The 27,350-nt window shown below is 48.3% G+C and overlaps 2 protein-coding genes across 2 annotated transcripts; both read right to left on the bottom strand.

Moving 5' to 3' along the window:
* Positions 1-18,597, bottom strand: scgn (secretagogin, EF-hand calcium binding protein). The gene is made up of 11 exons (XM_066683738.1): positions 18,388-18,597; positions 17,794-17,864; positions 15,375-15,467; positions 10,076-10,165; positions 8,578-8,634; positions 6,032-6,109; positions 5,004-5,059; positions 3,191-3,236; positions 3,044-3,103; positions 1,103-1,171; positions 1-481 (listed from the first exon to the last, which is right to left on the bottom strand). The coding sequence occupies exons 1-11, from the start codon at positions 18,455-18,457 to the stop codon at positions 353-355; spliced, it is 819 nt and encodes a 272-aa protein (XP_066539835.1). The 5' UTR covers positions 18,458-18,597; the 3' UTR covers positions 1-352.
* Positions 18,567-24,087, bottom strand: LOC136708065 (uncharacterized). The gene is made up of 3 exons (XM_066682325.1): positions 21,844-24,087; positions 21,428-21,532; positions 18,567-18,710 (listed from the first exon to the last, which is right to left on the bottom strand). The coding sequence occupies exons 1-3, from the start codon at positions 23,932-23,934 to the stop codon at positions 18,567-18,569; spliced, it is 2,340 nt and encodes a 779-aa protein (XP_066538422.1). The 5' UTR covers positions 23,935-24,087.
* Positions 24,088-27,350: the final 3,263 nt, after the last annotated feature.

The raw sequence follows: 27,350 nt of genomic DNA, 5'->3' as shown, positions 1-27,350 counted from the left end.
TTAAAGTTTATTTTATCACAGCGAATAAAGAGGAAGAGGAGGTCAACAGCATCAGCCGAGAACATCACCGACTGTCCTTGTTAGATATATTCCAGGTCTCGGCTGATTGGCTACATTGAGGGGAAGAGATTTTACACAGGAGTTTAAACATAGGCCTAAGACTACACCCTTAATCCTGTCAGTCTTATACTTTAGACTAGGCTTAAGCTGTGCACTGGAAAGATAAAGCCACATCCAAACCCACGACACACAGCTCAGGAATGTTTCATATTACAGTATCTATATACAGTCATATCTCGTGTGGTGGAGCGATGGACTGTGTACACGTGCAGTGTGTTTATGGGTCAGTCGACTAAGGCTTGAGCTTCATCCCTAGACAAAGGGCCAGCTCGTTCTTCTGGATCTTTCCGTCTTTGTTGATATCACAGTGGCGCAGCAGCAGGACACGGAACTGATCCAACTCCGAGCCACTGATACTGGGCTGAGAGAGAGAGAGAGAGAGAGAGAGAGAGAGAGAGAGAAAGAGAGAGGCAGAGACAGAGAGAGACAGAGAGAGAGAGACGGAGAGACAGAGAGAGACAGAGACAGAGAGAGACAGAGACAGGGAGAGACAGAGAGAGAGACACAGAGAGACACAGAGACAGGGAGAGAGAGAGACAGAGACACGGAGAGAGAGAGACACAGAGACACGGAGAGAGAGAGAGAGAGACAGAGAGGAAGAGAGACAGACAGAGAGAAAGAGAGAGACACAGAAAGAAGGTGGGGGAGGGGTAGATAGATAGATAGATGAGAAAGTTGAGACAGACAAAAAGTGTGACATGAAATTGACAGAGAGAGAGATGACAAAACAGAGTGTGAGAGTGTAATAAGAAAATGAGAGAAAGAGAAGCAAAGAGGACGAGAAAAATGAGGAAAAGACCAAGAAGAGAGAGAGAAAGAGAGAGTGGAAAGTGTTAAACGAGAACTGATATGGAACAGCTGTTCTCCTGTTTATTATTCACACACACACACTGCATTAGTGCTGCTGGATGACTGGTGTGACTGGACACACACTGTTACACTCCTCTAATGTTCAAATGGACCACTGTAATGATTAACTCACCCTGACCAGCTCCATCATGTCTTTCACAAAGCCGTCCACCTCTGGTCCCTCCAGAGCTCCTGTCTTACTCTGGAACAGCAGGGAGAAAGTCTCCAGGTTAGAGCAGGGAAATACTATTCACTCACTCACCTACATACTCACTCACTAACTCACTCACCTACATACTCACTCACTCACCTACATACATACTCACTCACTCACTCACCTACATACATACTCACTCACTCACCTACATACATACTCACTCACTAACTCACTCACTAACTCACTCACCTACATACTCACTCACTCACTCACCTACATACATACTCACTCACTAACTCACTCACCTACATACTCACTCACCTACATACTCACTCACTCACCTACATACATACTCACTCACTCACCTACATACTCACTCACTCACTCACTCACATACATACTCACTCACCTACATACATACTCACTCACTCACCTACATACATACTCACTCACCTACATACATACTCACTCACCTACATACATACTCACTCACTCACCTACATACTCACTCACTCACCTACATACATACTCACTCACTCACTCACCTACATACATACTCACTCACTCACCTACATACATACTCACTCACTAACTCACTCACTAACTCACTCACCTACATACTCACTCACTCACTCACCTACATACATACTCACTCACTAACTCACTCACCTACATACTCACTCACCTACATACTCACTCACTCACCTACATACATACTCACTCACTCACCTACATACTCACTCACTCACTCACTCACATACATACTCACTCACCTACATACATACTCACTCACTCACCTACATACATACTCACTCACCTACATACATACTCACTCACCTACATACATACTCACTCACTCACCTACATACATACTCACTCACTCACCTACATATATATTCACTCACTCACTCAGTCACCTACATATATACTCACTCACTCACTAACTCACCTACATACTCACTCATCTATATACATACATACTCACTCATCTATATACATACTCACTCACTCACCTACATACATACTCACTCAGTCACCTACATATATACTCACTCACTCACTAACTCACCTACATACATACTCACTCACCTAGATATATACTCACTCACTCTCTCAGTCACCTACATATATACTCACTCACTCACCTACATACATACTCACTCACCTACATATATACTCACTCACTCACCTACATATATACTCACTCACTCGGTCACCTACATATATACTCACTCACTCACTCACTCAGTCACCTACATATATACTCACTCACTCACCTACATACTCACTCATCTATATACATACATACTCACTCATCTATATACATACATACTCACTCACCTACATACATACTCACTCATTAACATATATACTCACTCACCTACATACATACTCACTCACCTACATATATACTCACTCACTCACCTACATACAGTCTACTTTAAACACATTCACTCACTCATACACATTCACTCACTCACCTACATACATTATCACACACTCACCTACATACATACTCACACACTCACCTACATACATACTACTTTATACACATTCACTCATCTACATACATACTCACTCACACACATTCACTCACTCACAGCAGATTTGTTCCAGGACTGGATCAGATTCATTCATTCACGCAGAGCTCAGATAACACATCCAGCATTTTCACTGATATCCACAGGTGAACACATGAAATTCGATCAAGCGTTCTGATCTTAGTGCAGATTCTGAACATTCACTCATTCATAATTTTTTAATCAATAGTGTATCACTTCTAGCTTCTCCCTCAATCACAGACGTGAGACGGTCTGAGTCTGGGTCTGAGCTGAAGGTGAGCGAGTTTGAGAGCCGTGAGAGGGGGAGTGTGTCTGCTCTAAAGAACATAAAGCAATGATGTGTCTCTGTACTTACGACATCATAGTGTACAAATATCTTCTCAAAGTCACGCTTTCTCTCCTGCTGACTGTTGGCCTGTGGACACAGAGGACACCGCTAGAGATACAGTGCTATTATTTACATTACATCATTTCTTAGCTGAGATAGCAAACAGATACTGACATCCATCCTGAACTGCAACAGGAAGTTCTCTTGCAGGGCCAGGATTCTGGAGAAGTAGGGACAGGGTAAACATGTTAAGATTATATCATCTTTAAGGAGACATATGAAAAAAAGCACTCATTAATATAAGATAAGATAAGGCAATCCTTTAATAGTCCCACAGTGGGGAAATATACAGTGTTACAGCAGCAGAGGGAGAGCAAAATCAATTAGCAGTAAAAAAAAAAATGTCACATACGTATTAAACGCAGTAATAAATGTAAAAATTTAAATCTCGGGTGAGATATATTATCATTTAAAGGAACAGGCGCTAAAACCGGCTGTTAAGACAGGGAGAGAATGATGCTGTGTGGTTTGATCCTTGTGGTATTTTGACCAAGACAGGTTATATATAAATTTTAGCGATGTGATTATTTTTTTATTTTTTGTTGTTGTTTTTCTATCATGGAACGAGTGGCTAATGCAGTAAAGTCAGATTACTGGCTGTCGTATAGAGTTAAGAAAGTCCATTGGATAAACTTTAGCAGCAATGTAAGTGTCCAGGATCTAAGTATCACAAACAAACCTCAAACAAACCGACGGAGAAAAAGGAGAGCGGTCAATGGAGGAAACTTAGTAAACCACTTTTATTGATCTCGGTTTTTATTTGCATCTGTCTTCTGATGACTTCTAATGGACTGGACGTAACTGGTTTATGCAAGAAAGAACTTCTCCATCTACGTTGTGGTTGCTCCAGTGATTGCTTCTGCATTTCACAACCAATGAAATCTACTCTTGTTATTGTTTCGATGCCGACCACAAAACCCACCCAATAAGAAAAAGCACAGTGAAGGAAATGGGTCTTGGAGCAGCAGAGATGCCGAAGAAACAGGCCTCGACGTTCCCTACGCTTTAGAAGTTGTTAACACTATCAAACAAGGTATAAACAGGGGTGTTTACTGATTGTTCTATCTTTTTAAAACCCCAGTTCAACTCAGCAATGAGTCTCTCCTGACCAGTGGCACCAACCTTGAGAGAGTGAAACACATGAGGCCAACCCACCACTTCTTTTTAAACACACTGCTAATGATTAGCGCATTGGAGGAGAACGCAAACTGCCTAGATCTAGCACAGGGGGCAGTAATGTGGGAGAGGGGGACATCCTACGCACACAGGAAGTGAGGCCAATTGTGTTCTCCAGGGCTCGGACTAGCTCGGATAGCCATACAATCACATTTGATGTTAAGTTTTACTTTGTACAAATCGAAATTAGCTGTGAGGGAAACCACAGCACCACAAACGGATGGATCTAGTGCCCAGCTCCTTAATCAGAGTACGAGATAGCAGTATACAGTTGTCACAGCAACCCTGCACTAACAAACACCAAGCCACAAACTAAGAGAAACTCCAAAAGCTGGGAACGCATGGTCAGGGGAAACTCCAACGTGGAGGAAGATGGTGGTCTTGCATTTAAAGCAGGGAATACCTTGAACCCTCAAGCGATTTCAAGAGACAACCATCATTTCGCCAAACAAACTAAGCTCAAATTGGGGACTAGAATCTTGGCTCTGTTTGGGTTCGTGCAAGCAGAGAAGTGGTATTTTGCGCAGTGCCTTCTCGTGTGAATATACTACACTGAGAGCGGAAGTAGTGTTAGTCTGATGGCAGATACAATCTTCAAGCGCCCCCTCAATACTTACTTGTCTCCAATTCTACACTTTTAACTATGCTTTGAGAGACCACAGCTAACAGCATACACTCATTGGGCATGGTAAGGCATTTCAGAAATAGCATGCAGTAAGAAAGAGTAAAAGTGTTTTTGAACACACATTACCTCGCCAAGTCATTGAGATCCAAGCGGCCATCTTTGTTCTTGTCAAATATATTCATCTGTGAAAACACAGTGCTGTCAGTTCCACTCATCGTGTAATAGTCTGAGGGGCTGTGTAGGTGTGTATCAGTGACTGTAATTAAGGAGTTTGAGTTTGTAGACAGTGACTCTGGAGATGGACACAGTGACCATCTACAGTCAACCGTTGCCCAATATAACCCTCAAGATTGAGCCAGCACTGGGTAATACATACACACACACAATTCCTATGGCTTCATCCAATACTGTCCTTTCTCAGATGGTTCCAGTTTAGGGGCTACATTGCTAATAACCATAAAAATTAGCATTGGTTCAGTTCTTTTTAAACAGGGTTCTGCACAGTCTATGCCCTTCAAGCAGCCATTTATGGACCCCCTACAAACAATGGATTGGATTTTCTGTAATGTCCACCCAGATGTCAGTACCCTGAAATTAACGTCATAATCCTCGCTCTACATTGTGTCGTTGTCTGGTAGAACTGGCCGTACGCTCGTTCTCGTCTGGAGCAAGCCGCTCGGACAGAAGCCAGAGCTGACAGTTTAATGGCTGCAATAAGTGGCTGCCCTTTGAACAAGTCTCCTGCAGTGAATTAGAAACGACTTCAAGATATGACTCATGAGTTTGTCCAAGTACGTTTGATAGCACAAGTGCACGTCCGATAACCACGTTCATGCTGTAAATGCCAGGACAAAATGTAAAATTTCCCCAATCAATAGATTCAAATGTCAATCACAGAGCAGCGTTTTGGGTGATTCCAGCTCTAACAGGAAACACAACACAGAAACATTTCCCTCGCATTGCTTTACTTCTGTCAATAATCCTTCGCAGGCGGAGAAACCGTTTTATTCATGAATCGCCTCAATCTAAACCTCCTTTTTGTTACTCCTCTGATAACATCAGGCCGGAGAGACGCTCTCCGATGCTTATCCTAACACACTAATTCGTTTTAAGAGGACAATAAATGACTCACAAAGAAAGTAGAGAACGGTTACCATGGTGTCTGTGTACTCGTCCAGCTTGTTGGAGGAGACCTCTTTTTTGTGTTGTTGAAATAGATCCTGGAGGAAACTCTGCAAGAAAGCCAACAAAAAAAAAAGAACCATGATGAACGACATTTTCACTGGACATATTCTAGCCCTCTTCTACGAGTGAACACAGTTCTGGATCTCAATTAAACATCTGTGACATGCTTTGGGCAAATACCACAAGGATAAAACCCCACAGCAGTGTTCTCCCCTGTTTTAACAGTCCTGTTTAGAACGGCTGGTTTCGGCTCCTGTTCTTTTAAATGATAATGAGCCACTTGCACAGCAGTGAGGAGAGGAGCAAAAACTATTCTCTGTTTTACATTAATTCATTCATTATCTGTAACCCTTATCCAGTTTAGGCGGGAACACACCCTGGAGGGGGCACCAGTCCTTCACAGGGCAACACACACTCACACCTACGGACACTTTTGAGTCGCCAATCCACCTACCAACGTGTGTTTTTGGACTGTGGGAGGAAACCAGAGCACGCAGAGGAAACCCACGCGGACACAGGGAGAACACACCACACTCCTCACAGACAGTCACCCGGAGGAAACCCACGCAGACACAGGGAGAACACACCACACTCCTCACAGACAGTCACCCGGAGGAAACCCACGCAGACACAGGGAGAACACACCACACTCCTCACAGACAGTCACCCGGAGGAAACCCACGCAGACACAGGGAGAACACACCACACTCCTCACAGACAGTCACCCGGAGGAAACCCACGCAGACACAGGGAGAACACACCACACTCCTCACAGACAGTCACCCGGAGGAAACCCACGCAGACACAGGGAGAACACACCACACTCTTCACAGTCAGTCACCTGGAGGAAACCCACGCAGACACAGAGAGAACACACCACACTCCTCACAGACAGTCACCCGGAGGAAACCCACGCAGACACAGGGAGAACACACCACACTCCTCACAGACAGTCACCCGGAGGAAACCCACGCAGACACAGGGAGAACACACCACACTCCTCACAGACAGTCACCCGGAGGAAACCCACGCAGACACAGGGAGAACACACCACACTCCTCACAGTCAGTCACCCAGAGTGGGACTCGAACCCACAACCTCCAGGCCCCTGGAGCTGTGTGACTGCGACACACTACCTGCTGCACCACCATGCCGCCCTATTCTCTGTTTTTACTCAGGGCTATTATTTCTCCATGCGAGTTGTGTCTGTCTTCCTTTGTTTAACTTTGTAATTGCGCTCTCACTTTAACTCAGGTCCAGTGCTGTGATTGGAGAGGGGGGCGGGACAATTCTATAGTCTCTGCACTTGCCTTACGAAGTTAAGCTAAACCAGACCAGCGGCAGCCCACAATAAAATGACTGTGTGGTCTTGTTTCACAGTGTGTGGGTTGGAGGGCAAAGGCACTGAACAAGTTATTTTTTTAATAACATATCCCCTTAAGCAGAGATTTCTAAAGTGTATTAAAGTCAAAACTGAAACAGCCTGAAGAAGCACTGGTCCGAACAAAATAAATTAGAAGGCTTAAAGCCACCTGTTGCTGCTGAGCTGTTCTGGAAATTGGCAGAAGCATCAAGGTTCAGTTCAGTGTTCAAACTCAAAGGCACTAACAGATTAAAACAGGCACAAAAGGGCTTTGACTGACTTTGCTCCCACATCTCACATTTCATTGTTTTTTTTTACAGGTTTCAGAGGCATCAGGCTGTGACTAAGCGCTCCCTGGAAATCTCAGAGAAAGACACGGCGATGCATAACTCACAAGATGGGGAAACTACAATTAACACTGCGAGGACCACAGTGAATTCCCACCTGTTCCAGAAACAGATATCCAGTACCACAGAGTCTCTGTTATCAATTTGACAAGTTTCAGTGAGGGAGATCAAATTCAAACACTAAAATGACAATCACCTTCATTAGAAACATGCCTGTTAGCATGTTAGCTACTGAGCTAGTCAATTACAGGGAGGCTGCTATTGTGAATTCTCACATTATTAGTTCTGGAAACTTATATCCAATATATATTATATGTAAACATGTAAATGAGGCTGTGTAATATCATAAAGAACCAGGGGTGCTGTTTAATCAAGTCTAACACAACCTTGGTGTGCTAACAGATGGGCTAGTTTAATAAAGAACACCATACACAAAGAGACAGCATTTTCTAAACAGCTGGTGAGTGGTTTTGTGAAGTCTATGCTTCTGTTTGTTTTCCTTTCCCCAGTTTAGTCTTCACTAATTCTACCTGTTAGCTAGGACTCCCTCAAACACTCACAAAAGCTAACACAGGCTTTCACTGATGTGTCTTGTGAAGCTAGCCTCTAGCATATTTCTGTTTGAACTAGCTGTAACACAATGCTACAGCACAGCTCAACAACGCTGGAGGAGAAGCCTAACTGCTCAGATCTGTTAGATCAGCTAGCAGACGGCTAGTTTGGCTAACACTGTGCTGAGTAATGGTGCGGGGGGTGACCCTGTGAAGTCTGTTTTGACGTTAACTCGAGACTGCTGCTGCGCTACCTTCAGCTCGGCCGCTGAGATGTATCCACTGCTGTCGGCATCGTACTTCCTCCAGATCTGTGGAAAGAAAGAGGAAACATCTTTAGCCACATGCCATTCTGATCAACCAGAGGACACAAAGCAGAAGCACAGCTCTTTTTTAACACATTAGTTCACACAAGGGTAGGGTTGGCAACTTTCTCAAATCAAAATAAGGAACGCAGAAGCCGGGGGGATGCACTTAAAAGCCCTTTTTGACTATAGTCAGTCAGATAAAACATTTTTGTCAGATATTTATTAAGCCAACAGCCACCAGGACTGTCAGGGCAAGATTGTAGGCTACTTCACCATGCCCCCTTCTCACTCAAGCGAACCAATCGGAGTAGGGGAGGGCGGGACTAGCTTGTGAACAAAACGCTTCTCGAAGTTCTACGTAAGCTCTAGAAAAACAAAATCCCGGACGTTTGTGAAATTCTGGCCGGATATTTTTTTAAGTCTAAAAAAAGAGGACATGTCCGGGTAAAAGAGGACGTCTGGTCACCCTATGTGTACCCCTGTTGCTTATTTTTTTTTATACCTATATATAGTTTAGTCTTAATTTATGAGTAAAATCTTCACTTCTGTTGTACAGGGTGAGTCAAAAGTCGTAGAACACCCTTTTTTTTTTTTTTTTTTTTTTTTTTTTTTTTTTTTTGAGTACCCCAGAGAGAGATGGGTGAAGGGACCGATCTTTTAGACTATGTCTGGAACGTGGCCACCATCTTGAAGGTCGCCAAATTGGATCAAGGGCTAGTTTTTCCAAGAGGAAAGTCATGAAGCAGGGCGGCACGGTGGTAGTGTTGCAGTCACACAGCTCCAGGGGCCTGGAGGTTGTGGGTTCGATTCCCGCTCCGGGTGACTGTCTGTGAGGAGTGTGGTGTGTTCTCCCTGTGTCTGCGTGGGTTTCCTCCGGGTGACTGTCTGTGAGGAGTGTGGTGTGTTCTCCCTGTGTCTGCGTGGGTTTCCTCCGAGTGACTGTCTGTGAGGAGTGTGGTGTGTTCTCCCTGTGTCTGCGTGGGTTTCCTCCGGGTGACTGTCTGTGAGGAGTGTGGTGTGTTCTCCCTGTGTCTGCGTGGGTTTCCTCCGAGTGCTCCGGTTTCATCCCACAGTCCAAAAAAAAACACACGTTGGTAGGTGGATTGGCGACTCAAAAATGTCCGTAGGTGAGTGAATGTGTGTGTGTTGCCCTGTGAAGGACTGGTGCCCCCTCCAGGGTGTATTCCCACCTTGCGCCCAATGATTCCAGGTAGGCTCTGGACCCCCCGCGACCCTGAACTGGATAAGGGTTACAGACAATGAATGAATGAATGAAAGTCATGAAGCAAATCAAGTAAATAAAAGGGTGTCCTGCGACTTTTGGCTCTCTGTATAATTTATGTTTTCTTATCAGCCTGTGTGTTAGTGGAGGACTAGCAAAGTAAGCATTTAATTTTACGGTGTAACAGGCCATTTACTGTTCACATGACAATAAAGCTCTCACCTTCATAAACTCCACACTGTTGTCCAACGGAGCCTCACGGCGGAATACCAGCAGGAAATTCTCGTCCTCTGGCAGGATCATATTAGCGAGCTAGCAGACAAACATATACACACAAAGGATAAATATACAGAGCAATAAGGTCATACAGGAAGCAATAGCACAATAACTGCCTGCTTAGCTTCACTGAAATCAGTTCAAGTGTCTGCCTTGAGGCCCTATTGTTTCCTTGAGTGGTCTTCTGGCTAGCTTTGTACATGCCAGATGATTTCTATTGAGATTAAAAAGCCTATTAATGCTTCAAGAGCAGGACTGCGAGGGTCATGCGCTTTTTTTTTCTTCCCAAAGGACATTTTACTGACTTAACAAAAGAAGACAAAGTGGCAGCAGTCCATCTTCCAAAATCTAGTAACTCCTCTCCACCTTTGCTGAATGTTTCAGAGTGGGCTTTACATTAGATTTGGGAACCTTTATGATTTGATGGCCATGGGAACACTGAGTTGAGCTACTGGTGTTGGATTAGTTCTGGATCACAAACACCATTCCATTCATTCATTCATTCATTGTCTGTAACCCTTATCCAATTCAGGGTCGCGGTGGGTCCAGAGCCTGCCTGGAATCATTGGGTGCAAGGCGGGAACACACCCTGGAGGGGGCGCCAGTCCCTCACAGCGCAACACACACACACCTACGGACACTTTTGAGTCGCCAATCCACCTACCAACGTGTGTTTTTGGAGTGTGGGAGGAAACCGGAGCACCCGGAGGAAACCCACAGAGACACAGAGAGAACACAGCACACTCCTCACAGACAGTCACCCGGAGGAAACCCACGCAGACACAGGGAGAACACACCACACTCCTCACAGACAGTCACCCGGAGGAAACCCACGCAGACACAAAGAGAACACACCACACTCCTCACAGACAATCACCCGGAGGAAACCCACGCAGACACAGGGAGAACACACCACACTCCTCACAGACAGTCACCCGGAGGAAACCCACGCAGACACAGGGAGAACACACCACACAGACAGTCACCCGGAGGAAATCCACGCAGACACAAAGAGAACACACCACACTCCTCACAGACAATCACCCGGAGGAAACCCACGCAGACACAGGGAGAACACACCACACTCCTCACAGACAGTGACCCGGAGCGGGAATCGAACCCACAACCTCCAGGCCCCTGGAGCTGTGTAACACCATTCCAATGCATCCCAAATGTATTGGATGTTGCTTCACGCCTCCAGAGGCCTATTTAGGTAAGTCTTCTAACAGACACCATGTTTTTTAGGGTTGGGCTCCACAGCCAAGTGCTGGGTGGGTTACATTTACAGCCCATCCTTGGAATGTGCAGCTGCTCCAAAGCAACATCACTGCGTGCGCTTTAAAGATGAATCCTCCTCTGGACACGGAATACAGGTTAGAGTTATGAGAATTATCTTTGCCGAAGGTTACTTCAACAAATGTCCTTTAATAATACATCACTAACCCTGAAATATGAGCCTTTTTTAAGGCCGCTCTCCTACACGATGAGTCACTCCTTCAATCAAACCATGCAGCTTTATCCTCTCTTGTGTCAAGGACAATATGGGAATCGATGTTTGCAGTTGATTTATGGCTTGGCCAAAAATCTCAGAGAGAGAGAGAGAGAGTGTGTGTGTTGGTCTGTTGGCTAATATAAGTGTACTGGAAGACACTGAGTGACACTACATTGTGTGTGTGTGTGTGTGGGGCTTGAAAAAATTGAACGGTTGATTTCACACATCTTGGAGGAAGCATGTGGTAGTCTTCACACTCTCAGCTTTTACCATCATGTGACTGAGGGAGAAAGAAAGGTAGTACTTTTGTGGCCACTCAGGATCAGTGTATTATGTTTTAAGACATTCATTCATTATCTGTAACCCTTATCCATTTCAGGGTCACGGTGGGTCCAGAGTCTACCTGGAATCACTGGGCGCAAGGCGAGAATACACCCTGGAGGGGGCGCCAGTCCTTCACAAGGCGACACACACTCACACCTAGGGACACTTTTGAGTCTCCAATCCACCTACCAACGTGTGTTTTTGGACTGTGGGAGGAAACCGGAGCACCCGGAGGAAACCCACGCAGACACAGAGAGAACACACCACACTCCTCACAGACAGTCACCCGGAGGAAACCCACGCAGACACAGGGAGAAAACACCACACTCCTCACAGACAGTCACCAGGAGGAAACCCACGCAGACACAGGGAGAACACACCACACTCCTCACAGACAGTCACCCGGAGGAAACCCACGCAGACACAGCGAGAACACACCACACTCCTCACAGACAGTCACCCGGAGGAAACCCACGCAGACACAGGGAGAACACACCACACTCCTCACAGACAGTCACCCAGAGGAAACCCACGCAGACACAGAGAGAACACACCACACTCCTCACAGACAGTCACCCGGAGGAAACCCACGCAGACACAGCGAGAACACACCACACTCCTCACAGACAGTCACCCGGAGGAAACCCACGCAGACACAGCGAGAACACACCACACTCCTCACAGACAGTCACCCAGAGGAAACCCACGCAGACACAGAGAGAACACACCACACTCCTCACAGACAGTCACCCGGAGGAAACCTACGCAGACACAGGGAGAACACACCACACTCCTCACAGACAGTCACCCGGAGGAAACCCACGCAGACACAGAGAGAACACACCACACTCCTCACAGACAGTCACCCGGAGGAAACCCACGCAGACACAGCGAGAACACACCTCACTCCTCACAAACAGTCACCCGGAGGAAACCCACGCAGACACAGAGAGAACACACCACACTCCTCACAGACAGTCACCCGGAGGAAACCCACGCAGACACAGGGAGAAAACACCACACTCCTCACAGACAGTCACCAGGAGGAAACCCACGCAGACACAGGGAGAACACACCACACTCCTCACAGACAGTCACCCGGAGGAAACCCACGCAGACACAGCGAGAACACACCACACTCCTCACAGACAGTCACCCGGAGGAAACCCACGCAGACACAGGGAGAACACACCACACTCCTCACAGACAGTCACCCAGAGGAAACCCACGCAGACACAGAGAGAACACACCACACTCCTCACAGACAGTCACCCGGAGGAAACCCACGCAGACACAGCGAGAACACACCACACTCCTCACAGACAGTCACCCGGAGGAAACCCACGCAGACACAGCGAGAACACACCACACTCCTCACAGACAGTCACCCAGAGGAAACCCACGCAGACACAGAGAGAACACACCACACTCCTCACAGACAGTCACCCGGAGGAAACCCACGCAGACACAGCGAGAACACACCACACTCCTCACAGTCACCCGGAGGAAACCCACGCAGACACAGAGAGAACACACCACACTCCTCACAGACAGTCACCCGGAGGAAACCCACGCAGACACAGCGAGAACACACCTCACTCCTCACAAACAGTCACCCGGAGGAAACCCACGCAGACACAGAGAGAACACACCACACTCCTCACAGACAGTCACCCGGAGGAAACCCACGCAGACACAGCGAGAACACACCTCACTCCTCACAAACAGTCACCCGGAGGAAACCCACGCAGACACAGAGAGAACACACCACACTCCTCACAAACAGTCACCCGGAGGAAACCCACGCAGACACAGAGAGAACACACCTCACTCCTCACAAACAGTCACCCGGAGGAAACCCACGCAGACACAGAGAGAACACACCACACTCCTCACAAACAGTCACCCGGAGGAAACCCACGCAGACACAGAGAGAACACACCACACTCCTCACAGACAGTCACCCGGAGGAAACCCACGCAGACACAGAGAGAACACACCTCACTCCTCACAAACAGTCACCCGGAGGAAACCCACGCAGACACAGAGAGAACACACCACACTCCTCACAGACAGTCACCCGGAGGAAACCTACACAGACACAGGGAGAACACACCACACTCCTCACAAACAGTCACCCGGAGGAAACCCACGCAGACACAGAGAGAACACACCACACTCCTCACAGACAGTCACCCGGAGGAAACCTACGCAGACACAGGGAGAACACACCACACTCCTGACAGAAGCCGTACCTCATCCGTTGATGTATCCTCTAGGCCCTCATCAGTTTCTGAACACGGAGCTCATTTTGACTGTACATTGCTGGGTGGTTGACCTCTCTTAACACAGCAGTGACATTGACGAATTTCACCAACACCTCATAACTACCTCCACACCGTTATATCAGTGTCACTGCCGTCACCAGTGTGATCCACCACCCAAATCTCCCCTGATCTACAGTGGTGCAGTGAAAACAAACTGACCGCTGATGAACAGGGTAGAACGTAGATGACCAAACGTGCAGTGAAGTAGTGGAGTGGGTGGTTAATGAGCGGAAGGAACCTGTAGAAGTGGATGCTTGTGAAACTACTGCATCACTTCACGAAGCGCGTGCTAGATTTACGGCATCTGTTGGAGTTCCGTGCTTGCGGTTAATGAGATGTTAGGGAGTGGAAGTGATAAGGTTCAAAGGATGTGGCCACAAAAGCCTCCCGTGCTCCATCAGTAGCTTTAAGAGCTTCACTTACGTCTACCACTTTATCAAGGATCACAACCACAGAGTGGAGGGGGCTGGGTTTTTTTCATCTGTAGAACCTTTCAGGGGCTTTCAGAGCTGCGGTTCTTACAGTTCATTTAAAGCCGTTTCTCAGAAACGTGGTGCACATCTCTTCAGACTGTACACACGGAACTGGAGCTTCTCTCTGTTTGCAGTGCGGATATTCACAGGGCCAGGGAATGATCAGCTCCCTCAGCCGCACTGACGGCAGCCTGACACTGCCGGTTGTTTCAGGAAATACACAGATCATGAGACTGGTCTGTCTCAGCAGCACTGCATACGTCCTGTGGTCTTCACTTCCCCTCTGTGGTGTTCAGTGTATACAGTGTTTCAGAGCAGTTCGTCTGCTCTGGGGAAACGTCAGGGTTCCTCTGATTTTAGCTTCATTCTGATCACTGCTTTGGAGCCCTGCTGGTGACATCTCTTCGGCTGAACCCACCCCCCAGTCGCTTGTAGCGTCCTCAATCACCGACTGAAGACCCGCCTCTTTCCAGAGCACTTATGGTCACTTTATTTATGTGAGTTTGTGTGTTAAAGATGGAGACAATGATAGAGAGACAAACAGTGGCTAGTGTGCTCTCCCATCATTGACACTCCGTCCTTGTTTACAGCTGAAACCTGGAAGTGAAGTGGAAGGAGGTTGATGTTACCTCCTGAATCTGCAGGCGTCCATCAGCGGTGACATCGTAAGCCGACATAAACCTGGCCTTCAGCTGCTGCACTTTCTCCTCTGTGATGTTGTCCTGAGAAAGCAATGAGGCAGTTACCATGACCACGTTTACTGTGTTTACACACACACACACACACTTCCTTCAGGACTTCCCTCCAACCACTTTTTATAAAGTACAACCAAGTGCAAAGACCAAGGCCATCTGCTTCTTTTAGCGGGGTGTTTAAAACTCCAGCCGCACTGCTGTGTCTGATCCACTCGTATCAAAACGAACTAACATACCACCACCACCACATCTGTGCCAATGCTACACAGGCAATGAACCGCTCTGTGCTCTTATTTGATCTTGATGGGGTCGAGGGCATTGAGAATGAGTATGAAAAGGTACAAACAAAGTATGCAGAGCCACAGATGGACATCTATCTGTAATTATAGAACTACAAAGTGAGCCTGTACGGTCAGTGAAGCTGATAAAATGTGTGTAGATACACACACACACAGAGAGAGAGAGAGAGAGAGAGAGAGAGAGAGAGAGAGAGAGAGAGAGAGACAGAGAACATGGGCCTTCATGTAAGTGTGATGGGTATCTTTAACCCATCCAAGTCTAACCTCAGTTTCCTGACGATCAAGTGTCACTTCCTGCTAAGACGCTAGTTTAAGTGGTGCATAGTTTTCAATGCAATCTAAACATGCAACAAGACCAGCAATAAAGAGCTTATAGAGAGAGAGATGGAAAGAAAACAGACAGGAGTCTCTCTCTCTCTCTCTCAGATTCAAATAGCTTTACTGACATGAGAATATTACCAAATTATTCTCATTCTCTCTCTCTCTGCAGTTTTCTGCCTCTAAAAAGCCCATTATCATCCAGTTTAACAGCCTCTATCAACACCTGCCTTTATCACCTGCTCTTTATCCAGTGCCATTCCGCCCCATGTCCTTACCCCACAGCAAATAATCAACATTTCAATCAGGAGCCGCTACGTCTTCCACTCACACGAGACGAAGGATCACACTGCCTCATGGTCCCTAAATTAACATGTGTATGCCACACCGAGTGGGTGCCCCACAATAAACTACGCTTTTCAAAAATGAACTGAGGCTATAAAAATGGTGCATTTGGAATGTATTGATTTGGTAACGTCACTAAAAACCAAATTATATGTTTAATATTTATCTATTCCACGTGCAGTAGTTTAGCTCAAAGTTATAAGAAGTGTTTCAGCACACTCTGCTTTTTGAATGATACATGATTCAGGACAGCCAATCAGATCAGAGCGAGGACCCAATGCCTGAGTGCAGTGACAGGGACGTAAAAGATGACGCTGAGTGAGTGTGTGAGCGTCCACAGGCGTGAGCGTGACTGGGTGAGTGTGTGAGCGTGACTGGGTGAGTGTGCGAGCGTCCACAGGCGTGAGCGTGACTGGGTGAGTGTGTGAGCGTCCACAGGCGTGAGCATGACTGGGTGAGTGTGTGAGCGTAACTGGGTGAGTGTGTGAGCGTCCACAGGCGTGAGCGTAACTGGGTGAGTGTGTGAGCGTCCACAGGCGTGAGCGTAACTGGGTGAGTGTGTGAGCGTCCACAGGCGTGAGCATGACTGGGTGAGTGTGTGAGCGTAACTGGGTGAGTGTGTGAGCGTCCACAGGCGTGAGCGTAACTGGGTGAGCGTAACTGGGTGAGTGTGTGAGCGTAACTGGGTGAGTGTGTGAGCGTCCACAGGCGTGAGCGTAACTGGGTGAGTGTGTGAGCGTCCACAGGCGTGAGCGTGACTGGGTGAGTGTGTGAGCGTAACTGGGTGAGTGTGTGAGCGTCCACAGGCGTGAGCGTGACTGGGTGAGTGTGTGAGCGTAACTGGGTGAGTGTGTGAGCGTCCACAGGCGTGAGCGTGACTGGGTGAGTGTGTGAGCGTAACTGGGTGAGTGTGTGAGCGTCCACAGGCGTGAGCGTGACTGGGTGAGTGTGTGAGCGTCCACAGGCGTGAGCGTGACTGGGTGAGTGTGTGAGCGTGACTGGGTGAGTGTGTGAGCGTCCACGGGTTTGAGCGTGACTGGGTGAGTGTGTGAGCACCCACAGCTGTGAGTATGAGAATTACTGGGTGAGTGTGTGAGTGACAGGTGACAAGGTGAGAGCATGATGCCCTGTGATGGACTTGTGGTAGGCAATAGACTGGCTGATGCAGATAGCAATTTTGTAGACCCCCAAAGTTCTCACCAAAATTGCTGTCTACGTCAGTTTTAAAGGTACCATATAAAAAAGTTCTGTGTAATTGTACCGTGTAAAGGAGGTCGGAAAGAATCAGACAACAAAGAAGTGAATGTTTTCAAGACAAATGGAAAAATAAATACAAATGAAAAAGTGTCAGATATGGGCCCTTTAACTGTAATAATGAAAGATGCTCATACCCCAGGGCCCAGCTTGGTCATCATGTGGCGGAAAAAGGCGTCCAGCTCCTTCCCCTCAATGTAGCCATTATCTGAAACACAGTTATGTCACAGCAAGTTCCTCACCAGCATTTCTCATTCATTATGTCCAAAAGTTTGTGGACACCTGCTCATCCAGCGTTGCCTATGGTATTTAGAGCATCACATGTGACAGTTGCCCGCTCTTTGCTGCAGCCTTTGACAGCATTCAGCCACAAAAGCAAAGGTGAGGTGAGGTGCTGATGTTGGATGCACACCACTCTGTCTCACCTGAGGTTCTAGATAGAGCCCCTTCACTCAGAGAACCCAGCTCCACAGCTGCTCCACCGACCAATGACAGAGAGATTTCTGCAGCCCGCTAGGGCCTGATTCATGTGCAGCTGTTCCAGAGCAGCCAATTACTATGCAAGCTGTGTGTGCACAGTAGGAGGAGTGCACCTTCAAGAAGCTGGATCCCCTTCTAAGCGGTGTCTACATATTTTTGGACACATAGTTGTCTACAGCTCAAGAAGTGAAGAGCAGATAAACCTCAGCTCCAAAGTGCAGCACAGAAATGTAATGAACCTCCACACTCACCATCGGCATCAAAGTGTTGCCAGATCTGCAGAAATCCCCCTGCATCCAGATTGTCCAGAGCACAGTCCATTGCAGCGGGTCAGAAAGAGCTGGGACTCAAACACACACAGATATACTGCACAGAAACAGAGAGAGAGAGAAAGAGAGAGAGAGAGAAGTACTCCAGCGGCTGCGCAGCTTCACTCTGTGGACTGTGTGGAAGTGACTGACTGTGTGCGGCCGCTGCTGCTGCTGCTGCTGCTGCTGCTGCTGCTGCTGTCGCACACCCTCAACCAAAACTCCACCTCTTTTTTTCTCTCTGTCAGAGAGAGTCTCAGATCTAACTGAAACAAGACAGATCCCTGACCTGCCCTTTTATGTGATTATACTAATTTTATTCCTTATTTCCCTATCATTATTAAGTTAATATAATAGTGATGAATTACGTGGCTTTGTCTCCCTCTGGGCATTGGGCGTGGTGACCTTCGGTTCATGTGCAGAGCATCCCATTTCATTCCATACATCTCTACGGAGTGTATATGGAGTTTGGCAACAGTTGTTACACATTCAATCCACTGACAAATGCATCTACAAACCTTTGGACATACGCTGATGAGCCACAAGATTAAAACCTCTGCAGGGTCGTGGATGTGTGAGGTTTATCCATGCATGATAGGAGTGAAGAGACCTCTGTAGAAGATGCTATGGATGGCCGTAACCCTGTCCTTGCTCAGCAGTTGTCCTTCTCCTGACACCGTGTGGTCAGTACTAGCCACTGCACACAGGGAACAGCCATCAAGTCCTGTCGTTTTGAAGATGCTCGGACCAAAACATTATGACCAACACAGTTTGGCCCTTGTCAAAGTGGCTAAGCTCCATTTTCCTGCTAGAAAACGACAGGTCATTTGCTGCCTGATGTATCCCACCCCTTGCCACTGTTTCCAGATCAGCAGTTTTAATGTGAGTGGTTTGTATATGTGTGAAAGAACAGACACATGCAGCTGTGGATTGTTTACAACTGAGGTGAGTCTGAGAGCAGCACGTGCTGCTGCAGGTAGTGTCTCTGTCACACAGCTCCAGGATCCTGGGGTTGTGGGTTCTCTCTGTGTCTGTGTGGGTTTCCTCCGGGTGACGGTCTGTGAGGAGTGTGGTGTGTTCTCCATGTGTCTGCGTGGGTTTCCTCCGGGTGACTGTCTGTGAGGAGTGAGGTGTGTTCTCTCTGTCTGCGTGGGTTTCCTCCGGGTAACTGTGAGGAGTGTGGTGTGTTCTCTGTGTCTGCGTGGGTTTCCTCCGGGTAACTGTGAGGAGTGTGGTGTGTTCTCTGTGTCTGCGTGGGTTTCCTCCGGGTGACTGTCTGTGAGGAGTGTGGTGTGTTCTCTCTGTGTCTACGTGGGTTTCCTCCGGGTGACTGACTGTGAGGAGTGTGGTGTGTTCTCTCTGTGTCTGCGTGGGTTTCCTCCGGGTGACTGTCTGTGAGGAGTGTGCCCAGTGATTCTGGGTAGTCTCTGGACCCACCGCGACCCTGAACTGGATAAGCACCTACAGACAATGAATGAATGAATGAAGTGATATGGAGCGAGACTTAGAAAGCATTTTTTCTATATGTCGTCTCCAAGGATTCATAGTAGGGTGTCTTATGTAAAGAGATGCTGTGTTTTCTGGTGGGCTGGCCACACTGGCACCCATCACTCACCTTGGAGGGCATCCATATGTGGGACCAATATTTAGCTTGTGGGCAGAGCCTGTGGTACCCAGCTGGGTTGCTCATAAGGGCCTATTATGGCTGTGCTGGCTGTGTTTTTCTGTTGGCACCGTGTCACTGTCAAACAACCACAGATGAGGCTGGATTTTGTTTCTAATTTGTCTGCTTCTAGGATTTTCTGTTCCACCTTAAACGGTGCACACCATTTAAGGTGGAATGGCAAATTCACCGACTCCTAATACCAGCAGGTATTTTTATACAGTGTAACATTACTGCCATCTTGTGGTTAGAATTGGAAATTGAACATAGACACGTCCACAAACAGGAAACTTTAGGTTACTATGTAACCCCGGTTCTCTGATAGCATGAGTGAGGTGTCTCACTATGGGATACGCCCCCTTCGCGTATACCTCAGAAGCTCTATTACACTACGCCAGCCCCTGGGCTGGCTGACAGCTGTGATGCTCATGCGCCGCCCTCAATATATAATACGGAGCACGACATCATAACCTCATTCAAAACAGGTACACCTCTTCCTCGCTTCACACTGCAAGGAGGGTGGTCTGGTGAGACACCTCACTCATGCTATCAGAGAACCGGGGTTACATAGTAACCTAAAGTTCTCTTTCAAGCATTCGTTTCGGTGTCTCACTATGGGATATCCTTACTCCCGTATTGCCAGACAAGCCTGTCCCGAACATACTGTCAACCAGCTATGCCTCAGAAAGGCTGGGACTGTTAAATCCCAGAGCCGGCGCTCAATACCATATGAGCTACACTAGGTGCTGTCACATCCATTTTATAAAACCTGGCGAACGTATGAGGCGAGGACCAGCTCGCTGCTGCGCACACCTCCTGAATCGAGAGACCTCTAAAGATTGCCCAAGAGGTTGCTACACCTCTCGTAGAGTGTGCACGGACGCCCGGTGGAACTGCCAGTCCTTTACTGGAGTATGCCAACGCGATCGCATCTGAAATCCAATGCGATAGTCTTTGTTTTGTAATTGCTTTCCCCGTGTATGGCTTTGCCCACGACACGAAAAGCTGGTCACATTTCCTAAAGTCCTTCGTTTTATCCACATAAATTCGCAGTGCTCGCACAGGACATAACGTATGCAGCTGCTGCTGGCCTGGCGAGGTAAAAGGCGGAGGATAAAATGCCTGAAGTTCCAAAGGGAGACAAGGCTGAATAACCTTGGGAATAAAGGCAGGATTTGGACGTAAACATACTTTAGAGTCCCCCTGCGAAAACTGCATACATGTAGAGCACACAGACAAAGCGTGTATTTCACTTACACGCTTAGCCGATGCCAGGGCTAGCAAAAGTGCTGTCTTGAAAGACAAAAACTTAAAGTCTACCTGGTCTAGTGGCTCAAAAGGTGCGACTGACATAGCCTCCAGCACCAAGGCCAAATCCCAAGATGGAGAGACGGGTTTGGAGACCGGCAAACTACGTCGTGCCCCCTTCATGAAACGGCACACCAAAGGGTGTTGCCCCACAGTTTTCCCTTCGAAGCCCACATGGCATGCTGCAATAGCTGCCAGGTACACTTTAATAGTGGAAAATGATTTGCCTTTGTCAATCAAATCTTGAAGGAAAGCTAGTATAACCCCGACAGAGCACTGAAACGGGGTTTCGAGTTTGTCTGAGCACCATTGCTCAAATATCCGCCACTTGTACCCATAAAGGGACCTGGTAGATGGAGCTCTAGCATTCTGAATGGTTTCAACCACATTCAGCGGCAACCCTGTTATGCTTAAATTAAACCACTCACGGGCCATACCCATAGAGCCAGACGTTCTGGGTGTGGGTGATAAATCTCTCCCCTTGCTTGCGTCAGCAAATCTCTGCGTAGTGGGAGGGGCCATGGGTTCCCCTGAAGCATCTGTATGATCTCCGCCAGCCAGTGCTTGCCCGGCCAGTGCGGAGCTATCAAGATAACAGACAGGCACCTCTCCCTGACTCTGGCTAGAGTCGGGGAGATTAGTGCTATCGGTGGAAACGCATAAAGCAGTGTTTGTGGCCACTCGTGTGCAAAGGCATCGACCCCGAGCGGGGCACTCTGGTCGTGCAGCGAGTAGAACAGAGGGCACTGTGCATTCTCTTTCGACGCGAAAAGATCCACTGCTGCCCTGCCGTAGCGCTCCCAAATCTGTTGGACAACTGCACTGTTGAGTGCCCATTCCCCATAAAGAGGATTGCCTCTCGACAACAGATCTGCTCCCCTGTTGAGCATCCCTTGAACATGTGTTGCTCTCAGGGATAGAAAGTGAACGCTGCTCCATAAAATCAGTCTGCGTGCCAGCGTGTGTAACGGTCGGGACCGCAGACCTCCTTGTCGATTGATGTAAGCCACTACTGCCATGTTGTCTGTCCTCACGAGAACGTGGCACCCCTCTAAAAAAGGGAGGAAATGTCTCACCGTCAGATGAACCGCCAGCATCTCCAAGCAGTTTATGTGGAGGGACTGCTGACTGCTGTTCCACCTGCCGTTCACTATTCTGCCCTCGTGAGTGCCCCCCCAACCGGACAGTGACGCATCTGTAGTCACTACACGTCTGGCATAAACTATGCCCATAGGAACCCCCTGTGTGAGAAAACCCATGCGCTTCCACTGACACAGGGCTATCAACGCTGCCCGAGTGACTTCTACTCTCCGGCGCATATGATACAGCGGGTTCAGCCCTAGCGAAGCCACCCAGCGTTGAAACCCCCTCATGAATAGACGTCCCAACGGGATTACGTCTAAAGCTGAGGCCATCATGCCCAGTAGTCTGAGACACACACGGAATGGGATCATACTGTCCCTCCGAAATGTATCCAAGCATGTTTTGAGCTTTACAACTCTCTCCGTAGACAGGCTTGCCCTGAAAGACACTGAGTCCAGTGACAGGCCCAGGTATGATATGCGCTGGGTCGGCGTCAATACGCTCTTTTCCCTGTTTATCTGAAACCCTAGTTGTACAAGGTGCTCTATGAGCTGCATTGTGTGTGTTCTTGCCTCTTTCTCGGACTGTGCTGCGATAAGCCAGTCGTCTATATAAGTAGCGAGACGGATGCCCTGCTCTCTTAGAGGGGCAATCGCTGCCTCCGTACATTTCACGAATACTCGTGGACTGAGGGAGAGACCGAATGGGAGAACCATGTACTCGTAGGCTACCCCCGCAAAAGCAAACCTGAGGTATTTCCTGTGCGGCGGGTATATGCTGATATGGAAATAAGCGTCCTTCAGGTCGATGGAAGTGAACCAATCTCCTGGGCGTACAAACTTCAGCAGAGCTGGATGAGTGAGCATCCTGAACTTGTACTGTCTTAAGTATCTGTTCAGAGCACGTAAATCCAAAATCGGGCGCAGGGTTTGGGACCCCTTCTTCGGCACTAGGAAGTACCGAGAATAGAACCCTGTCCGACTTTGTTCGGGTGGGACCACCCTTATAGCTCCTTTCCCCAGTAGTGAGGAGATTTCCTCCTGGAGGATGTGAGCTGATTCCCCAGTTGCCCTGGAGTGAACAATGCTTTTGAACTTTGGGGGCTGGTTGCAAAATTGCAGTCTGTACCCATGTCGTATTGTTCTTAGTACCCACTGAGATGAAACGCATGCAGTCCAACTGTCTAGCCGTAAGACACTCGCGCCCTCCAGTGGTCGCAGAGTGCGTCTGCACGTGCTTTGTACTGCGCATGCGCGAGCCGGTCGCGCTGTAACAGCGTTTAAGTGGCTCATTGCCTTTGAAGGCATGGAAACCTTCCAAGGCTTTTGTTTTAGGTTGTTTATGTTTTGCAACATTTTTTGCATTGCATTGCCTCTTAACACACTCAACTTTATTTTGTTTTGCAATGTTTTGTGTTTTATTTTGTTTTGCAACATGTGAAATACAGGAAACACAGAGACACCTTGCTTTATTGAACACAGCTCTGGAATGAGTGGTTGTGTGTTGAGTGAATGGGCTGGTAGCCAAATGGAACATAAGGGGGGGGTTAACCCATGCTCCACCTGAACATAGTGGGGCCTGGGGGTAAGAGCCGAAGAACGGGGGGGTGGCGGCTCTCCCCTGAAGCAAAGGACTCCTAGGCAGACTTCTTTTTCCTCCTTACCACCTGTGAGGATGGAGGGAGAGGCTGTACTGCCTGTGGCTGTCCCTGGGTCTTTTTGGGCCAGACAGTCTTACTTTCAGCGCCCCCACTTTGACTTGGCGGGCCAGGCTGTGGCTTAGGCCGTCTGGGGATGCGGAAGCTGGTGGCCGGGCGAGCAGAAGCCTGCATGAAAGAGGGCCGAGGTTGTGCTGAGGGGCCCTGCTGTGGCTTCCTGGGCAAGCACAGCTGAAGGGCTTCATCATCTCTCTTCTTTTCCTCACACCGCTTCTGCATTAATGTGAGAGCGGAGCCAAAGATGCCCTCTGGCACCACTGGTGCATCCAGGATGGCCTCTTTCTCCCTGTCAGAGAGGTTTGCCAGGTTAAGCCACCTGCCTCTTTCTTGGACCACCATGGTGGCCATGGCTTTCCCCGCTGATTGCACCGCACATCTCTGGAGACGGAGGGAGAGGTCAGTGACCACACAAATCTCTTCCCACTGAGACAGACCTGGCGTGGCTGACGTCTCGTCCTGAAGTTCAGCTTGGTAGGCTGTCAGCATGGAGATGGCATTCAGGGCTCTCACGGAAAGCGCCACTGCTTTATAAGCCCGTTCAGTCATGTTAGACTGAAAGCGGTCAGCTTTGGAGGGCAACGTAGGGTTGCTGGTTGCTGAGCGGCTGGGGTGCAGGTGCGCTGCCACTAGGGGCTCCATTGGAGGCATACGCAGAAGGCCTTCCTTCTCCATACCTTCCATGTCGAGGGCAGATCCCCCCTGAATAGGAGTTTTGCCAGTAAATGGCTTCTCCTTCCAGAAAGTAGCCAACTCCTCCACCAGTTCAGGAAATACGGGGAGTAGCTGTCTTGCAGCCCGTTTTGCCCGCGGCAGTCTCTTCCCTTCGTAGCGTGACTTTGCAGTCTCCGCGCTTACGGTCGGCCACGGGATGTCCAGCTTGTCAGCTGCGCGCTTAAGCACATCCTGCAGGTCCACACCTAGAAGGGGCGACGGTGGCGTCCCATCTGGGTCATTAGTGGCCTGCATGGCACCGGGATATTTTGCCATCTGGGCGGGGTTGAGAAACGGAGAGTCCTCGAATTCAATGTCCTCATCCGAGACGAGAAATTCGGAACCGCCATCCTCATAGTCCTCCTCTGCCTCTTCCTCGTCCTCCTCTGCGTCTAGCAGGGTGGGCAGGGGGTCGAGGGAATCGAGTTGGTCACCCCAGCTAAGAGCCACGGGGGTGGACGATTCAACGGGCATGGTGGCCTGCTGTAAAGTCGGCGTAATGGTAGCGCCGGACACAAGGGGGTCCTCGCCTGAAAAACTGGCTTGGCGTGCCAGCCTACGGCGGAGGCTTTTAACGGTAAACCGCGCGCAGTGCTCGCACGAGCCCGGGTCATTCAACGCTGCCTGGGCATGTCGCAGCCCGAGACAAACGGAGCAGACCTGGTGAGTGTCTCTGCTAGATATTTTATTCCCGCAGGGACACGTCCGCGCTGGTTCTCCGTCCCCAATAGGCACCGCCTGCATTGCTGCAGCCATTTAGCTGGTGTGCTAAATTGTGCTTAGACTGTGCTGTTGGAAACAATTGGCGTGGTGACCAAATAGTACCGCAAGCACGGGAGCTAACGACTAGCCGAGAGTCGCAACTAACGTGGTGGTTAGTTAGCAGGGGCCGTTAGCTATGTAGCCGTTGTTTGGAGACAAACCGACTAGAATAATCCGAGCTATGGTGAAGACACGAATCAATAATTTTTCTCTTCCTTAACGACACTAAGCGCCCGTCGACGGAGGTATTAACTCCGTCTGCGGACAGTGAAGCTTAGGTGTCGCGAGGGGAGAGAGAATGAAGGCTTCTGGAGTGAAGCGAGAAGAAGGTTTTGAATGAGGTTATGATGTCGTGCTCCGTATTATATATTGAGGGCGGCGCATGAGCATCACAGCTGTCAGCCAGCCCAGGGGCTGGCGTAGTGTAATAGAGCTTCTGAGGTATACGCGAAGGGGGCGTATCCCATAGTGAGACACCGAAACGAATGCTTGAAAGAGAACATTCATTCATTCATTGTCAGCTCAACGACGCGGTGGTCCAGTGGGTGCAATGCGCGAGCACACCCAGGAGGGGTCGCCAGTCAAACAGTACGGAGAGAGATTAGTCTCAAAATACTTTACAAATGCGTAAATGTTAATCCACAAATTAAACAAGTCACAAATATGTTTCACTGTTTCACAAATGAATACGTCACACTCTGTGTCTCAGTCTGCAGTTTGTACAAATACAGTTACATTCATAAACACGTGTTTGTTTTTCATAGATATATCACAATTTTATGTGAAAATAAATACATTTGTTTAAATTTACATTGAATATATTTGTAAAGTCGAAGTCTTGAATTTAAAATGTATTTGTAAAATGTAGAATCTGCGTTTGTGAATCGAGTCACTCACGAGTTTTCCGTGACCTGCATTTGTTCATTTCCTCTCGCGAGATTTTGGATTTTGAGAATTCCCTCTCGCATTTCACCCGCTCCAAATACAAATGCAGCCTGATCCACAAATGAGGCCCGCAGACGAACAAGCCACCGCTAGGTGTCACTGTTGTTTCCCCCAGTGTCTCAGAACTGACCTGTTGCTCTCAGGGCCGCAGCTAAACAACCCCCTGTAGGCGGGACTATGACTCCATTGTCTGCCGCTGTAAATGATAGACAGATGACTCTGGCTGCTGATTGGATAAATAAAAGTGATGACCAATGAGAAGCGCATATTCTGTTTCGGAGCCGTGGGGTATCCGCCCCTCCCTTCGGCTGAGGGAGAGCGTCTGTCTGAAACAAATCACCCGTTTTAACAGTCCATTCGCAAAAGTACGTCCCGTAACAGTCCAATAACCAACACGGCTTTAGTCCAAATACGAGATGATTTTAACGTATTTTATTTGCCAACCGTAGTCTGCAGCGAAATTAGGGAAGTTCCCCTGGACTTTAACATCGTTAAATGTAGGGCACCTTCAAGCGTTCCCCAGTGGTCTCTCTCCTAACTGTCTGTGATATGAAGCTGAATTCAGCGGCATTTTGTTCGAACTTCCACTTTAAATATTGCGCAAATTCGTCTCCATTTAAGTTGTCCCCCCGCGTCCTAAAACAACAGTGACACCCAGCCGTGTCTTGTTCGCCTGCGGGCCTCATTTGTGGATCAGGCTGCGTTTGTATTTGAAGC

This window comes from Hoplias malabaricus, chromosome 10, assembly GCF_029633855.1.
Source record: "Hoplias malabaricus isolate fHopMal1 chromosome 10, fHopMal1.hap1, whole genome shotgun sequence".
Taxonomy (NCBI): Eukaryota; Metazoa; Chordata; class Actinopteri; order Characiformes; family Erythrinidae; genus Hoplias; species Hoplias malabaricus.
The sequence above is the reverse complement of the archived record's forward strand: the minus strand, read 5'-3'. Positions and strand labels throughout refer to the sequence as shown.

Coding starts and splice junctions, on each gene's coding strand:
- LOC136708065 (XM_066682325.1), bottom strand. CDS start 23,934: ATGTTGCAAAACAAAATAAAACACAAAACATTGCAAAACAAAATAAAG. Junction 21,533..21,843: donor TGGCTCTATGGGTATGGCCC/GTGAGTGGTTTA, acceptor CGTTTCATGAAG/GGGGCACGACGTAGTTTGCC. Junction 18,711..21,427: donor CTTTTGAGCCACTAGACCAG/GTAGACTTTAAG, acceptor GTCTTGTTTCAG/TTAGATCTGAGACTCTCTCT.
- scgn (XM_066683738.1), bottom strand. CDS start 18,457: ATGGACTGTGCTCTGGACAATCTGGATGCAGGGGGATTTCTGCAGATC. Junction 17,865..18,387: donor GCAACACTTTGATGCCGATG/GTGAGTGTGGAG, acceptor ACTGTGTTTCAG/ATAATGGCTACATTGAGGGG. Junction 10,166..15,374: donor GACGCCTGCAGATTCAGGAG/GTAACATCAACC, acceptor TTTGTCTGCTAG/CTCGCTAATATGATCCTGCC.